Source organism: Cebidichthys violaceus, unplaced genomic scaffold (genome assembly GCF_023349555.1).
Source record: "Cebidichthys violaceus isolate CVI_PGR_0920_01 unplaced genomic scaffold, fCebVio1.0.p SCAF_104, whole genome shotgun sequence".
NCBI classification, from domain to species: Eukaryota; Metazoa; Chordata; class Actinopteri; order Perciformes; family Stichaeidae; genus Cebidichthys; species Cebidichthys violaceus.
Genome location: NW_027176268.1, coordinates 92,501 through 110,145, shown reverse-complemented (window position 1 = coordinate 110,145; position 17,645 = coordinate 92,501). Strand labels below are relative to the sequence as shown.

General features: G+C 41.4%; 2 protein-coding genes across 5 annotated transcripts in view; both read left to right on the top strand.

Moving 5' to 3' along the window:
• Positions 1-1,549: 1,549 nt before the first annotated feature.
• LOC137887996 (ATP-sensitive inward rectifier potassium channel 10-like) lies at positions 1,550-14,979 on the top strand. Of its 4 annotated transcripts, XM_068731267.1 has the most exons (7): positions 1,550-1,671; positions 4,794-4,924; positions 10,842-11,187; positions 12,494-12,705; positions 12,958-13,089; positions 13,241-13,418; positions 14,582-14,979. In XM_068731267.1, exons 3-7 carry the CDS (start codon positions 10,842-10,844, stop codon positions 14,977-14,979), a joined length of 1,266 nt encoding a protein of 421 aa, XP_068587368.1. In that variant the 5' UTR covers positions 1,550-1,671; positions 4,794-4,924. The 4 variants fall into 4 exon arrangements, with proteins under 4 accessions (XP_068587368.1, XP_068587363.1, XP_068587384.1 ...); XM_068731262.1 differs by lacking the exon at positions 1,550-1,671 and having other exon boundaries at positions 4,609-4,924; XM_068731283.1 differs by lacking the exons at positions 1,550-1,671; positions 4,794-4,924 and adding an exon at positions 6,694-6,946 and having other exon boundaries at positions 10,874-11,187.
• A 2,017-nt stretch (positions 14,980-16,996) lies between these two features.
• The window catches only part of LOC137888032 (SLAM family member 9-like), a 7,132-nt gene continuing 6,483 nt past the window's right edge, over positions 16,997-17,645 (top strand). The window contains exon 1 of the mRNA XM_068731307.1: positions 16,997-17,150. Within this exon, the coding sequence (XP_068587408.1) occupies positions 17,090-17,150 (61 nt within the window). The 5' untranslated portion in view covers positions 16,997-17,089. The remainder of the gene's footprint in view (positions 17,151-17,645) is intronic.

The window sequence follows — 17,645 nt, the reverse complement described above, 5'->3', positions numbered from 1 at the left end:
GGGAACTTGAGAGATTTGTTCTTACTGCTTGAAAACAAAAGATAACTCTGCAGTCTTCCAGAGGTAAATCTGGGACACTGTGAACAGAGAATAAAGTGACAGTCGCCCGGGGCTCTGCTCTCTGCTACGTTTCTCTGCAGCATTTTGAACTTGCAATTACACGAGGCATCCTCACCAGTATCGCCCCGAGCCTCTCTAACCTCGAGTGCTCTGTAGCAGGGACCCAGCCTCTCCAGATGGAGGGTTTTGTTCAGGTCAGTATGAAACTAGGCCCTTATAGACCCCGTTTATTAGGTTAATAACTCGGTAATATTCAGCCTGCAACAGAGACATTGCACCGCGATGGCCTCTGTGACTATCCTGGCCTTTCACACTGTGGATCACACACACTGTGGTGCTTTCTGTCACCAGTGAGGGGCGCTGCAATGCAAAGAGCTGCTGATTCAGTCAGAGATGGTGATGATTCAGAATCTGATTCAGTGATTTGATCTTAAAGATTCATTCGTTGAGCAACTCTAGTTGCAGCATCAACCTCGTGGACTCTTGTGTATCTAAGATTGAAAGTAAAATAAATATGGGAATATGCTATTTTAAATTCAAATGTTAGATATGTTATGTAATATAATATTAAAGTTTTCTCTCATACTCATTTGAGCTTGTATTTGTTTTGGATAAGACAATGATAATGAAATCCTTCTTTTTAATCCACAAATCTTCAGAGAAATAATTTATTTGTTGCAAATCTGAGCCCATAACGGTGCGTCTCCTTTCAGGTGAGCAGACTGAAGCCCTGTTCACACGAGAAAGAACAGCCGTCCTGAGAATGTCTGGGAAGTTTCAGTAAATGCGCACACGCACACACACACACACACACACACACACACACGAACAACCAGACAGATATTCTATCACACACAGAGGAAGTCTTCCTGCAAATTAAAAAAAATAAAAGAGTTATCTGCTGCCACCTGCTGGCCGAAATCAAACTTGCAACAAGTGCCTCAGAAACTGACAAGAGTTGATGCAATGTAGCAACATCAATGTAAAGTATTTATACTTTTCAGAGAGTATTACAAATCATAATAATCTTAGTGGTCTTAATAGCAATAAGCAATATAAAGAAAGTTAAGAACCGACATCGGACAGTGAAAAAAAGAATATATAAATAAATACATAGTAGCAGTCATCATCCATCCAAATTATAAGTCCAGGCTTTATGCAACAACAGACCGTCTAAATCTTGACCCCCTCAGTTTTAGTCTTTCTACATAAGATAAAAATGGCTGCCATAAGTTATAGAACTCACTACTTTATCTCTTCTAGGTGGAGAAACTTGAAGATCTAAGAGGAATGAAAGGCTGATGGATGACTGATGAGTTAATTGCATATTGGATGTTAAACAGAATGAATGAATGAATGAAATAAAGATGATTTCTTGAACCAATGGCGACTTCATGAGTCTGTGATTGATGGAAAAAAAACCCCAGCAGGCCTCTAAACTCTCTCTAACCCCCATGTCAGTGTTTTCACCTCAGCTGGGACACCGAGGCCGGTGGACGAGGGAAGTGAACCAGCGAGCCGATCGTCAAATAAATATGCAAGAGACGGGACAGAAAAGCTAGAGGCTGGAGAGAGGGAGAAAGAGAGTGAATGAGGATGAATGAAATGGAGGTAAGTCCACCAACACCACCAGTGACATGAGCCAAAAGCACTTACTGACTCTGAGGCACACACACACACGCACGCACACACACCCTCCCCACATGTTGTTGCATGAGGAAGTGGTGTCAAAGCTGATTCTTTCTCAGGAGTGAGTGAAGAACTTGCGGGTCATGTTCTTGTTAAGAGTGTCTGTGGTGTGAGTTATCATCACCTGCAATAACTCAATCAGACACGTACAGACTCTCAGTGGAAGATCTTGAGGTTTTGACTTCTCTATTAAGAGATGATCACACCAAAATCATGCTCATGTCTCATGTCAGGCTCCCTGTGTTGAAAATGATCACCTAATGACCAATTTAAAGATACAGTGTACTGAAGGTTTTTATGATATGTGGCCAAATCTGTGTTTTTAGTGTAGGACATATTTGTAACACCTGCTGTGTAGCGATTTATGTCAAAATGTCATCTTCAAATGGTTCCCAAAACCTATTTTTATTGAATAATAATAGATTTTAAAGAAATGCAGAAGCGGAAGAAATACTGAGATACTTTTATTTAATTACAAATAGAAAATAACACATTGTGAAAAGTACTCTGTTTCAAGTACTCGTTATGAAGAATGGCGCATTTCACAATTATGTATATCATGTTTTTGATTTATAATTATTGATACAGCTGTTTAATTAACTTATAAACTTCTAGTGAACTTGTGAGTTCCTCTTTGGACATGAAGACATACTTAGGTAATACATCAACATCTATTCAGTGATTCCATTTTGTGTTAATAATCGTAATCTGCAAAGTAACTTTGTAAGTTATTGAATAAATCACGCAGTGGAGTAAACGGTATCATATTTGCAGATCAACTTTAGTGGAGTAGAAGTATAAAGTATAGCAGCAAATGGAAGTAGTTGCGTAAATGTGAACTTGATTACCTCAGTAAGAGATGTCTCTGGGAAATAAAGCAAATGACTGACAGTAAAGGGAACATTGTTGACTGACAGTAAAGGGAACATTGTTGACTGACATTGTTCCCGTCTCTTAACGGCCCGTTGGATCCAGCTTCCCCATGACGTCGCCTCTCTACCTGTGATGACACTGGTGCAGGGGCGTATCAGCTGCAGCTGTAGTCTCGTCCACATGAATACATAACGATCTGAACTTTATTGGTATGGCACTTTTGTCAATTCAAAGTTTACATTGTGTGTTTTTTAGCTGACGTTTAAAAGGAATTACAGAAGTGGTGATGAGGATTGCTTAGTCGCTGTAACAGTCTCCCTCTGTTGCAAATTTAGACTTATAGGAACTGTCCTTCCGACCTCAGTGTTGCACGTAGGAGCAAAGTATATATTGCCTAAACTCAGTGAATGAATCTAAATGAAGTAGAGATCTATTTCAGGTAAACTGAACTTGTTGCCACGGTGTGGTGAGTGAATGCTTTCAACCACAAGGGGTCCTGACACGCTGAGCTGCGGAGCATCGTCGAATATGCCCTAGATGAGCATCTGTGACCAACCGTTACCTGAAGTGTTCGTAAAGTGTAGGATCCACAGTTTTTGGTGCTCTACTCTGGACTGCTCCTTAAACGATGGCTGTTAAAGAACCCTGTCTCCTACAAAGTTACGCTCCCATGTAACTAAACTGCATTTCAAATGTTCGCAGTTTCAAACATGTTGAAACATAACAAGAAACACAACAAAACTACTTAGTTAGGTTTAGTAGAACATCATGGTTTGGCTTTAAGTAAGTATGTTTGTTGTGATATTTAAGCTATTTTAATATAATTCAAAGTTGCCTGATGGTTTCACATGGAAACATGAACAGTGGTGTCCTGAAAGTGCAGCGTGTTTCTCTATTTAGTTGTGTTTTTGTCACATTTTTCCTAAATATGTTGTCAACTTAATGATCTTATGTTTTCATAAGTTGCAGTGCGTTGAGCTCTCACAGCCACCGAGGGAGCGTTTACAGAAACTGGTGTGACTATAAAGTGTCAGTGGTCCAAATGGTTTTTCCTGTGATGCTGACGCTTCCTTTTTCTGGGTATCAAAAACGAGCTGGTGTTTCCCGCTAATCAGGAAGTGAGACAGCATAAATTGAGTCTAATTGTTCGCTGCTTATTCAGTGTTCAAGTTCCCGTTGTTGACATGCGGTTACACAACCTCTCTACTGAGGTGCTCTTGAGCAGGAAACTGAATCCTTTCCAGCTAACATTACACTTGCCTCCATCTTTCCTCTCATCCTTCAATGTGTTTTGTAGAGCACATGGCTTTTTAACAACACATAAATACCACAAACTATCTGTTATAAATAGTCCTTTCCTGAATTTTGTGTCAGAGTTTTAGCACATTTGACCAATGGTCCTCAACAACTCCCTCCACCTCTCCCTCTTTCAATTAAATAATGCTTTGTCACCCTCTCCCGAGGCAGAGTGAGGGGCCGTATTCACCTCACGGACGTCCCTCTTTATGTGTTTGAGCTTAACAGGACGCTCCGTACAGACGCTCTTGGACACAGCAAACGCCGGGCACAGAAGTTATGAATAGGGGGCTCTGTGGTACCCCCTTAAAAAAGTGTGTGTGTGTGTGTGCTGCAGGGGGTGGTCTGTTGGAGCCGTTTGTTGGCGTGTGCACGTGTGCCAGAGTGCATTTGTGGAGAATTTGCATGTGAGGCCCCAAAAATGTGCATCTGTCGATCTGTGTGTGTTCCTGTGCTCTTTTTTGGACATTGTGCATTCAGTTGGGAGGTGAGGTGAACAACAAAACATATTGGGAAAAATAAAAAGTTGTATTTTGAAGCTAATTCCAGTATCATGCACATGTGGTCCCTTGAGTTATTCTGATCCTGAATTGAGACCGGGGGGGAGTGGCGATCAATTATTACAGCAATTACACAGACGTGAGGGGGACACAACAGGAATTCAGGGGTGAGGGAGAGAGAGACAGAGGGAAAGAGTAAAAGTGAGAGAGAGATGCCTCTTATAAAGCCAAGTCTTGTCTCTTTGGGAAGAATTTGCGAGCAGTGAGACCGGGCTTTGGGTCAGAAACAGGAGCCCGATGAGCCAATAACTGTCTCCGTTAATTCTCCTCGATGGTGTATCAGGACGCAGGCTAATGAAGTTACTCTTCTCGCAGAATTGCAGTCCCAGTTGTGTTCGTGTGAGCATGCGTATGAGGACAAAGCTGACATGTGGACGAAAGGCTGAGGCTCCCGGCTCCTAACTCCTCTCTGCACGACTCAATTAGATTGCACCCCGGCTGTAAAGGTAAGCAAATGAGTTCCTCAGCAGAGTGCAATGAAAATACCTGAGAAATAGATGAAGTAGTTTGCATGGCAACAAAATACATTTGTTTCTTAAATTAAGAAATGAAAACTCTTTCTTATACAGTTAAATTAAGTTTCTTTGTTCCACTTTGTACAACTTTACTATTAATGATTCGTTAATTTATGTCATCTTCCATTTATGTGTATTATTAATGTATAATTTCCCTTTTCCTCTGATAATTGTTATATTTCACAGTAAAAATACTTAAAAATGTGAAACTATTTGAAAAATCTTTCTAATTTGGCCACATCTTTAGTTTTGAATGAAAGTGAAATCACATTTTAGCTCTCAGAAGCTGTCTTACACTGAATTGACCAACTCTTACCTGTGGAGGCATAATGCTCATTTTTGTAGGCTGATGAAAAAATGTAATAAGCAAATTATACTGTAAATAGCAACAAAACGGTCGCATTATGAACTGTGGTGAGTTTGAAGCTGTCCTCTAAAAACCCCTCAGATGTAATTTGGTGCAGAGACATCTGTAGAGTTTGGTGCAAAGTTTCCCAGGATGCACTTTAGAGATTAAATATCTTATCAGTTATTCACATCCAATCAGAGCGTCAGATTTGACTTTTATCTTGTGGTTGTGAAATACACATGCAGAATTTATTTCCAAATGCGACAAATATAATGTGAATTTTTTTAAATTATTGATTAAAACCAAAAAAAAACTCAGTTCACAACGTGAGTCATTTGTTCAGTGCTCGGTTTAGCGCTCTCATTGTCTGGTTCACTTAAAAAGTGGGAAACTATAACCAAAAATAACCAACAAGTGATTTGTATTTCTGAGACGTTGGATGAGCACAAAGGAAATCACTCACAGGGCTTAATTATGTTTTTATCCCCAGCGGTTCTGTGCAGAGTCGGTGTGTTTCAGTCTTCCTATTAAATCAATAAATCCATCAATGAGGGAGTTATGCTCCCTTAAGAACCCTCTTAAATTATATTAGTATCTTTTGTATCCATCTGATACCTGGAGGAACAACTGTTGAAGAATTCTAATGTATGAACTGCAGGAAAAAGAGAAGGAAACAAGGAGACAGAGGGTTCAGAAGAGTCATTTTCATTAAACAAATGTTTACACATCATGTTTACAAGGATTGGGAAGTTATTTTTTCATTCTCTTCTAATAAATCCCATCTATACCTCTATTTCGACACCTCGTGCGAACTGTTAAAGCTGATGGAGTGAAGTTATTTGAAGTGGAAGAATAAAAGAAAGGTAAGAGCGAAGCTAGCTGATGGAGGGAGAGAAAGAAAAAGAGTGTGAGTGAGTGAGGGGGAGACAGAGAGGGAGAGATGAAGGGGGATTACTCCTCACTCCAGAATACTAACGAGGGCCTTTTGTCACAGATCTTTCTCTCTCTCCCTTCCTCTCTTCCGTTCTCTCGTTTTTCCTTTCACTCATCACACACACACACACACACACACACACACACACACACACACACACACACACACACACACACACACACACACACACACACACACACACACAAATATATAATTGTACACTCTTATTCAAATAATTGCACACAAACACACAGCGTGCATACAAAATCACACTTGTGCGCCTACAGTCACACATATGCAGAAATAAGCATGTAATTGCAATCCCACTCTCACATAATCACACACACACACACACACACACACACACACACACACACACACACACACACACACACACACGGATGGGCACAGAGTCGTTTTTGTCAATGGTGTCTTTTGTTTCTTTTATCTCAGCTCCTAACAAAGCATTCCTGTGTACACAGTGGAGAGAGAGAGAGAGAAGGAAGGAGAGAGAAAGAGGAAAGTAGAGAGAAAGGGAGATCGGGAACACATTCAGCGCCCCTTTGGCAAAAGAAAAAGTTTTGATTCAGTTTTTGGGGATTCGGCTCGCTGAGGCAGGGCAGTACAGTTGTCACGTTGCCATGGAGATGGAATACGTCCTACTGGAGAGGTTGGTCCTACATATTTCCCTCCTTCCCCTCTCATTTATTCCCATTTGCTCTTTTAGTTGTCTGATGTACGTGTTGTTGGTTTTTTTTCCTCCTCTGGGACATGAGTGTGTATGAGTGTCAGGAGAAGAGAGGGTGAGAGGGTGAAGCCTTTGAGGGGCTCACCCTTGCATAATCACAAATGTGTGATGTAATTGAAGCTGATTGGTTATGTAATCCATGCTCAGCACTCTGCATAGAAGCTGTTTTGATTTACACTATATGGGCAAAAGTATATAGACACCCCTGGTTGTTTTTCTTTGGGTTCGGTCCTTTTGGTGCAAATAAAGAAAGTCTGAATAATGTTTTTAGCCGCTGAAAGTAAGTAAGTAAAATGTATACATATAACGCTTTTCACAGACAAAAGTCACAAAGTGCTTAACAGGAGCGGTATTTCAAAGAAGAAAACATAAACAACACAATGTGACCATACAAAGGCCACTGATTTACAAGAACAGATTTTAAAACATGAAACGTATTTATGAAAAGGCACAATAAACGGTGAAATACACAATTAAAAACCTAGATTAAAAGCAGGCCATAAGCAGGAATTTTACCCAAACGCCAGACTAAACAGGTGTGTCTTGAGCTGATTTGGAGGGTTCAGAAAATGTAACAAGTTTGACCTGAGAGCACCGGCTGGTAAATAAGGATGAAGTAGTTCAGCCACATATGCAGAAGTGTAGTGCTCTGTAAGTGAGGGTGAGCATTTTAAAGTCGATCCTAAATGCTACAGGGAGCCAGTGAAGAGACCTGAGTATGGGGGTGATGGGAGACCGTCTATTTGTCCTATAATGAATAATCTGGCCGCAGCATTCTGGATTACCTGCAAACGGTTAAGAGCAGAAACCGTACAGAAAGTGAGGTCCAGAAACGTTTTTATTTATTTATATTTCCATGTTTGGAGTGGAAGAACTTGACTGGTCTTCACAGACCCTGACCTCAACCCCATCCAACACCTTTGGGATGCTGACTGCGAGTCAGGCCTTAGAGGTGCTAAATTTGAATTCCGTGTGTCGTAATCCGTGCTTCTTTGTGCTTTGTTCTCGTCGCCGGTCCGCTCCAAAACCTCGTGGAAAGCTCGAAACCCAAAGGGAGGAGGCTGAAATGAGCTATTCAGCAATCACATACGAGCGTTAGGGCGCCCATCGTCTATATACTTCTGGCCATATAGCGCACTGTGAACAAGTTGTTCATCAGGTGGAAGTTTATGTTTTGCATTAATGTGTGTGAGAAAAAAAACACCTGAGAGAAAGATTGCAAAAGGACTCCTGTATCAGGCTGTAAAAAAAAAAAGTCCTGAGCAGGGCATCCAGGAAGCCAAACCTTGGCTCATTTCCTACCAAACTCTTACCAGCGTCTCCAGTTACCTCTCAGAAGTTCCCTCTTTGTCCACTAAAGGCCTCTCTGCTTAGAATCAACAGTAACGCCTGAAAAAAAGACGTTATCTAAGAAAACGTCTGACTTACAGACAAAGATGTTTTACCTTAATTGATTCATTCAAGTTTCTCCTCTCTTCTCCGGCTGACAAATGAGAGTCTGTGTGGAGGGTTTGTTGAGTTAATGCAGTACATCTTCATCCTAATTCTACTCTTCCCTCTTTTTTGTCTTTCCTCTTCCTTATCGTCCTGTCTTGTGGGTTATCCTCTCCCCACTGGCCGTCATTGGTTTGTTGGACGTAAGTGAGCGTGTCAGATGTGTGGAGATACAGTAACTGTGTCTGTGTGTGACAGCGGTGGACTGCATCTGAATGTTCTGACACAAGGGCGCACATTCATGCAAACATCCCACAGCGTGAAGCTCTAAAAACACATATATTACTGTGGGAATATTTGCGGTTAACTTCCCCTACATTAAAACAACAACACATGGGATTTGGCATTCAGAATCAGCTCAAATGCTTTCTGTTTATGATGCTAGTTCCCCTGTCTGTCCAAGTATATCATTGAAGATCACAAATATATCAGCTGAGCAGGAACTGGGTTTTTTTTGTTGGTGTTCACACTTCTTATCAAGTGTCCTGTCATCGAGTACTAACAAGAATCTACAGACACGCACGATGTGTGAGGCAGTAATTACAACATTTAAAACAACAGATTGAAAAAGGGATTCAAGTTTAGGTAGAAAGTTAGAGGAAAAGTGAGGGAATCACTGAAGTCATTAGGATTCAGCATCTGGGGACCATGAATGTCTAAATTAAATGTAATTGTAATTCATCTGATAGCTGTAAAGATATTTCACTGAAGCAACATGCTGGACAGACCAACTACTAGTGTGGCTTAAAAACCTTTTCAGTTGTTTTAAACATCTTTAATGTCATATTTTAATAGACAATTTGCGTCATTCAGGCCTGACACACAATTTATTTTCTCATCTCAGTGTTTCATTATAACTGTTCTCTTGTCTGGTTGTGGTTTGGGGTGTTTGGTTTTTTTCTCATGGTGTCTCACAGTTTAAAGGAAAACAAACTGGTTCTGAAAAACTTAGTCACTGACATACAAATGTTTAATTAGGTTATGAGGTCTCGTTTTTAATAAACAGATAGGCCCTCGCTCTGAACTTGGACTTTATCACCTTTTAATCAAATGACTTGAGTCCTAAAAGAAAAGACAAAAACAAGTTTCGTCATTAGCTGTATATTTTAAGAAAAAGTGGGTCATACAAGCAGAAGTTGCTAAATATTGTGTTGCATTTCAGTTTAAGATGTTGAAACCGCGTTGCCAAAATTAATTGAAAAAAACTCCACACTTCTTGTTGTGCAACTTCCTTCCCATTACAAGATAATATTTTAGAACTTAGTGTCACTTCTTCTAGTCTATCTTTTAACGGTCTTTCCACTGAGGGCAAACTACGGACCTCGATACCCTCTAAACCTATTGAAAAGCGTTTTAAATCCCCCCCGCCACCAGATTTCTCATGTTCTAACAATTTTTGTAAATTTCCAAGACCAACACTTCAACTAGCATGCCCACCTCTCGCAGGGATTAGCCAGGTGTATGGAGGTGTTTTTGGCTGTGCCGGCATATGGAGCAGCTATTAAAGACTTTTGTCTTCAGACAAAATCATAACCAAACCAAAAGATTGAGCAGCACACACACAATACTCCCACACAGGTGTTTTTATTGTTCTGGATGGTTAGACCTCCTCCATCCACTGTTCTTATCTCAGTCAATTTGTACATAACCTTGTGAGCCAGGACAGGTGAAGTAATATAAAGGGCAACAAAGTCCGTGTTGGGTGGAAGTTGGGGTTGGTAGGCCCAAAAATAAATCCAGACCAACTCAGCAATCATGTGGCTCGGGTCCAAATTATGAGGCAGGAATCCACACTTCTGCATTGAAGTTTTTCTATTTGCCAAACGAATTCTAAACTACCTGCGTGGGTGTGCATGGCCTCTCAAGTTTGTTTTGACTTGTTTTGCTGATTAAAACTTTGGTCTCTTGCTTTATAATTCAAAGTTATCAGTTTGATGTCTGCTAGTTGCTTTATTTTATTTTGAGACATATTTTAAATATAATCAATCACAGGTTTTGGTTTCAAGTATAATCAGGCTCCCTTGAGATGAATTTAACATGAGACCGATAGCAGGTGGCTGCAGGGGAAGTTACCAAAACCTGCAGTCATCGTGGAAAGTTTCCATATCTCCCCGCATGCTACAGGAAGTCACCGTGATCCAAATCACATTGTGAGGCACTGCTGATGTCGTGACTACTGTATAAGATATTAAAGGAATATTTATCAATCCTTCCAACCAAACTCAAGACCAAACTAAACTCCAATGAGCCTATTAACAGCACTGGACACTTAACAAGTCAATCAGAGAAATGATTAAACTCCTCTTTCTTTGTTGTTCCTCAGATGACATCTGCCACACCTCCTTCCTCTCGTAGCTCCTCCCCTCAGAAGGTGTGCCACTCGCAGACACAGACCGATGTTTTAAAACCCTTGCTGGGTGGTGGCGTTGCTGGTGGGGGCGGGACTCTGAGGAAGAGGAGGCGTGTCCTGTCCAAAGATGGGCGTAGCAACGTGCGCATCGAGCACATCAGCGGGCAGAGTGCCCTGTACATGCGTGACCTCTGGACAACGTTTCTGGACATGCAGTGGCGCTACAAGTTCTTCCTGTTCACAGCCACGTTTGCAGGGACTTGGTTCCTGTTCGGGGTGCTGTGGTATCTCATGGCCCTGGTGCACGGAGACCTACTTGGTGAGAGTGTGGGTGGGTGGGGGGGTCATAGGTTAACAGGTCATACTGATGGTTGATGTGTCTTCCCAGAAGAAACATGTTGGGGTCACTCTACTGTAGATGATCCCCAGACCAGGTTTCATAGGGACTACATCTTCAGTAGAAAGGAGTTCCAATCAAAACCTGCAGCAAGCATGATCCCGAAAAACCAGGACATTGTTTCTGCAATTGCTGTTAAGTTTTTCAAAAGTATTTTTTTGAATGCTTTGAGCAGCAAGTTATTTCCGCCCTCACTGCACTGGGGTCAGATATCACACAAGATATCTCAACAACTGAAACTATCTGCATTGGAGAGACATAGTGGGTGACCGTGGCTAAGTGGAGAGCAGGGCTGCCCTTCAATCAGAGGGTCAGCGGTTTGATCCCCTGCTCCGCTAGTCTCATGTCAATGTGTCCTTGAGCAAGACACTTAAGCTGTGTCTATGGTAGATAGATACTGAATTGTAAGTCGCTTTGGATAAAAGCGTCTGCTAAATGGCCGTAATGTATGTAATGTAATGAGAGCAAAAGTGTGGTTGAATAAACTTCCATTAACCAATCAGGATTCAGGCTGCGTTTGAATCAGACTTTGGTGACAGTCAAATCTGATCAAACAACGCCCACACAGTCCTGATAAAGCAGGCTTTGAGAGTTAAACTCTTTAAAAAAAAAAAAAAAAAAAAAATTACCTTAGATGTTAAAAAAAAAAATGTATATTTTCTTTGCAGTCATGAATATTGAATGTTAGAAATGCTAAAATATCATTTAATAAACATCTCCATCATGCTTCACACCAAAGAAAACAGAAAGAAGTGTGAACATGGTTGACAAACCATTAGTGAGAAAATTACAAATAAAAGGGTGGTGTGATGATGTAGCTGCATGAAGTGTTACAGGGGTGGCTGGTAAAAAACATCTGTACTAAAGAAACCATTAGGGGCGAGCGTTATTTCTAGCAGTGGTGTAAATACAGGAAGGTGTTGGTGTTTATTCTATTTCCTGAACCTCTCGAGCTTAAACTAGTCCAGATAAAGTGAAACATTGTGGCAGGAAGTCAATTCATATCTTCAGTAAGACAGCTGCTCGCCCCCGCTTCCTCTGTAGTCACTCATGTCTCCAACGTTCAACTGAATGTGATAGTTCAAATTATAGAAAGTCCCGTTTAACGTTACAGAGTCAGACACTTAGATTCTCTGCCCTGTACATATTTAGTTGTTCTTTAACACACAAACTGTTATCTGTACAATAACATAAGACATTAGAATAACATAACTTTTTCAACCTCCAGAGTTTGACCCGCCATCAAACCACACACCCTGTGTGATGCAGATGCAGACCCTGACCGGAGCTTTCCTCTTCTCCCTGGAGACCCAGACAACCATCGGTTATGGTTTCCGCTGCATCACTGAGGAATGTCCGGCCGCCATCATCCTCCTCATCGTCCAGCTCGTCATCACCATGCTGATGGAGATCTTCATCACTGGTACCTTCCTCGCCAAGGTAGCCGATGCATGAAACATCTAGCTGCAAAGTGAAGATACGGTGAACACAGAGAACCCATTTATACATAGATCCACATACATGTATAGATCTTAAGCATTTTCAACTAAAAGCAGATGTGGGCTCTGCTACTTTAACTGCATGCTAATTCTTGCAATGTACATTCATCTGTCCCCATGTTGAGTGCAAGACTCTTACACCAGCCTTATCAAAGTTTACCAGACTAAAACCAGAACTCATTTCTCCGCTCAGGTTGCTCGGCCAAAGAAGCGAGGTGAGACGGTGAAGTTTAGCCAGCATGCTGTGGTGTCGACCCACGAGGGACGACCCTGCCTGATGATCAGGGTGGCCAACATGCGCAAGAGTCTCCTGCTCGGGTGTCAGGTAAGTGGGCCTAGAGATGGAGAGTGTAGATTATCAGATAAGTCCACCACCTACTAGTTTGTAGAGCAGTTAAACAGGTCACAATACAATATGTGTAGATTTTATGTGTATATGCAATTTGTCAAACATTGTTCATATTCTGCCCCCACAGGTCAGCGGAAAACTGCTCCAGACGTCTCTGACCAAGGAAGGCGAGACTGTTCGTCTGGACCAGAGGAATGTGCCGTTCCAAGTGGACATGTCCAGCGACAGCCCCTTCCTCATCCTGCCCCTCACCTTCTACCACCTCATCGATGACAACAGCCCCCTGCGAGCCTGGGCAGCTAAGGGTAAGCATGATGGTGACATGGTGAGATGATAGAGAGAGAAGAGATTTGGTGGGCGGGGCTAGTGGTCAGTAGGGCCATTTGTTCATTTTGAACAGGGGGGCGGATTTAGGCAGTTGCAACCCCCCTTTGCCCCCCGCTGCTAGCTACTCCTTTAAGCTGTCAGTTACCATGGAGCCCACACTGTCACTAACTGCACTCCCTGAATACATATTCATACATAAAAGCAACAGAAGGGTATTTAATATGCGTATGAAGCATGTATCCTGGATGTGATTCAGCAGTGAAAACAGGTTAAAAATGTAAAGATAGAAGCTAAAGTGTAAAAATGAACCAATATCATCTAGTGATCAAGACAGAAGACTATATAATAAGGGAACAACACCGCTCCTGTTAAGCCGAGTCGGTCTGTATTCACTGTTACAGTCATTACATGTGCATGTGTATGCATTCAATGTACCTTCAGTAGCTAGCATGGCATATAAGTGGTGATGCTAGTTAATGATATGCTAACGTACTCTGCTAATGTTAGCTCCACAGGTTTTTACATAAAAACAGGTTAACAAGGGGCATCAATTTAGGTCATTTTGCTAACAAGGGGGCTGGCATTCCCTTTCATCCAAATGGTGAAAAGGATAACAGGTAATTAATGTAAACCTGCGTTCTGCTGCAACATTTCTGCGTAAAACGTATAGATTTTTAATAAAGTCTGGCGTAGAAAGAGTTTTTTACTGATAAGTCATTTGACAGAACGGTAAAGTGCATAGCAGCTCTAAACTTCCTCTTTTGAGGTGTCTGTGAGCTCAGCTGGCGTAAACCACTTCTTTTACCTTTGTTCCTTTCTTCTCTTAAGTTTTTTTTTTTCCGCAGACCTCTTCTTCTTCTCTTTTTAATGGAGCATTGCTATATTTCTTGACACATTACTTCCACAAACAGTTGATCAGTGCAATAGAAAGGAGCCATTGGCAGGAATTTGTATCAACTGAGCAATCATGCATGTGCATCCTCTCAAGATACGAACAACCCCCTCATAATAACATTACTCTTTAGCACTACTGGTGGTCAAAAACTCCACAGTGCACCTTTAAACCTTCCTCTCTTCCATTTTTCGGCCTCTTCTCATTACACCTCTCTGTAATGTGTCCCAACTCATTTACCTCCACCAGGTGGGGGCTGGACAGATCCGGAGTCTGCAGACTTCGAGCTGCTGGTGATCATGAGCGCCACAATCGAGCCGACCTCCGCCACCTGCCAGGTCCGCACCTCCTACCTGCCGGATGAGATTCTCTGGGGCTATGAGTTCCCCCCTGTGGTCTCCCTCTCCCCATCGGGAAAATACGTAGCGGACTTCGCCTTCTTCGACAAAGTGGCCAAGACCAAGACCACGCCCGTCTTCAAAGCATCCAGCCCCCAGCAGCAGGCGTACCACAGCAACGGGGGTGGGGCTGTGTCTGAGGTGTCCGATCCAGAGAAGATCCGTCTGGAGCAGAGCTACAGGGAGAGAGGGGAGGAACGAGGCCGGGGGAGGGACACTCCTCTCAGTGTTCGCATCAGCAACGTGTGAAGGGAGCGTTTCAAAGAGAGCAACACGAAGGAGACAAGTGAAGGGTAATAGCAAAGGAATGAAACGTCATATCAAAACAGCTCGGACACTGACTTTTAGACTGATTTGAAGCTCTGAAAGATATCTAGGTAGTAGCACCAGATGACGCAGAAAGGGAATATGGAAGGCTATGGACTTCTGTATGGTCAGCTGAATATGTGTCATACGTTTGAACATGTGTCATACGTTTGAATATGTGTCATACGTTTGAACATGTGTCATACGTTTGAACATGTGTCATACGTTTGAATATGTGTCATACGTTTGAACATGTGTCATACGTTTGAACATGTTTCATACGTTTGCTGGGACGATGCATGATTTACACTGGTTTGACTGTATGCATAACACGCTGCCTGACTGCAACTACTATTTACATTTGAGTGTGGCGAGTGCACACGCGCCTCACATATACCGCATACACTTTTACAACTAAGGAAATAACAGGTGGGAATATTTATTCGCACAGAAAAAAAAAACATGAAAAGAAAGAAAACTAAACTAGTGGAAGTGGAAGATGAAGGGAAACCCATTTGTCATGTTTGGGTCCTCCCCTTCTTCCTTTATGTCAAGAGAAAAACTTGTGTTAGTTAATGAGTCATAGGGGGGGGGGGCAGGAAACACCCAAAGACGGGGTAGAACCTTCAATACTTCCTTTATAATATTCATGATTAATACACACGTGTGTGTATGTTCTACACATCATAGTCTTATGACTGAGTTTCATCTCAGTTTGCTGTTCTATTTAGACACCAATGAGCGATGCAAAGACTCACAAGATCCCCACCCACAACACTCTCATGATATTTTTACATTTCCTGTTGTTCAACGACGGAAGACCTCGAGTTACAGACACGTAGAGAAAATGACAACTATATGTATTGCACATGGCAATGCACTGTAAAATGTTAGGTGAAGCACTTTCTGCTAAACTAATGTAGAACTACAACTGGAATGTAGTCACTTCAGATTGAATATATTGTGTTCAAGGTGCTCTGTGGCCTCTACTGAGTCTGTCGCTGGTGTGGGCATTACTTCTTTTCTGTTATGTATGTCTGTTATTGACAGACAGTTAGCACTTTATGTAAGTACATGATGTACATTTGCACCTTAGGAGGATTAGCTGCCTAACTTGGGTCCTTGCCATAGGATAGATATGTTTTTTGATACGACTAAAAACACGTACACATTAAATATCATTGAATTTGAAGCAGTCATATACTTTTAAACAGACGCTTCCTTCCTACAAAGCTAATTGGATTTTCAGTTTCTCTGTCTCAGTGGCTTTAAACAAACGAGAAGATGAGAACATGTGTAATCACAAACAGCTTAATGTAAATGCCCATCATGTTACTGTGGGTTGCACATGTTGCTGTACTCCTAGAAGCTCTCCTTTCTGTGTAAAGTGGGAGCCTTCTGTGCGTCCACATCATTTTCGAGTTACTAACATTTAACTAACAACGAATATTTTGTCGAAGCCCCTTTTATTTTTCAGTCGAGGCGACAAGGACATGAGAAGGACCATCAGAGGTGAGTGCTGAGAATGTGAAAGTAATCTTGTCTCTGATATTGATTCTATTCTGATGGAGATGTGTGACAACGATGAAGCAAGGATGAGTGTGATGGATTCATTGAATATGTTGGAAATTGTATGTATTTGTAACATTTTATTGAATTAACATCAAGCTCTGGAATGTTAAGAGTGTTTAAAGTGCGGATGGAGAGATCAAATGAGACAAATCTCTCTAATAAAGATGATTTTGAGTTATTAAAGGCAGTATTTTGTTTCATGACTTGGACAGTAGAGGAGGACAGAGAGGCAGTCATAGCTGACGGATAATAGATTAATAAAATATGAGAGTCATGGCCACCATATGGACACATACATGGTTTCATTTGTGTTGTTCAAAGAATTTATTTTTTTTGAAGAAGAAATGGGATTATTTTGAACTCTCGTTACATAAAAACTCATCAACGTTGATTGTCCAGAAAAGTATTTCCCCAGAAGTTGAACTGTTGAGCGCATGGTTAAAAATCACCTTAGCACTTCCTCATCAGCACATTTTGCAGAATGACGCCCTGGGTCGCACTTCTCTTTGCCGTGTCTCTGCTGAGTTCATGTGAAGCACAAGGTAAGAACTTTATTTTATATGTATGTTTGGTTGTTGATCGTCTTTGTATTTGTTTTAAAGCTTCTGTACCGTAGCCCTATTTCACCAATAGAAGTTAGATAACAAACTGTACGGACTTATTTTTGAACCATCCAATTTAGAGAAATCTATAAAATTCTCAGCGATATGCTCATTGTCAATTATTTCAATAGTGATGCTAATAAAATCTTTTATGAGATACATTGAGATTTACAGTTATGTCAGTTAATACCACTTCCCTTACCCAGGCGTCACAAAACAATGGAGCTGTGTGTTTCTTTCTGGTTAATCTGGATATTATTATTATGGATATATATCTTCAGTTTAAAGAAGACAACACACAGCAGTATAATGATGTGCATGGTTCATTCTTGTTCAAAGCTCTGATGCTGTTCACTGAGACAGGCGGGAAGTTGCCTGTCTCAGTGAACAGTATCAGAGCTTTGAACAAGAATAAACAGTTTAGTTAAACTATCA

Bases quoted from the DNA above. Each gene is read 5' to 3' on its own strand.
- LOC137887996 (XM_068731267.1), top strand. From the start codon at position 10,842: ATGACATCTGCCACACCTCCTTCCTCTCGTAGCTCCTCCCCTCAGAAG. The intron at 12,706-12,957 runs GTAGCCGATGCA...TTCTCCGCTCAG, and splicing joins CTGGTACCTTCCTCGCCAAG to GTTGCTCGGCCAAAGAAGCG. The intron at 13,090-13,240 runs GTAAGTGGGCCT...CTGCCCCCACAG, and splicing joins GTCTCCTGCTCGGGTGTCAG to GTCAGCGGAAAACTGCTCCA.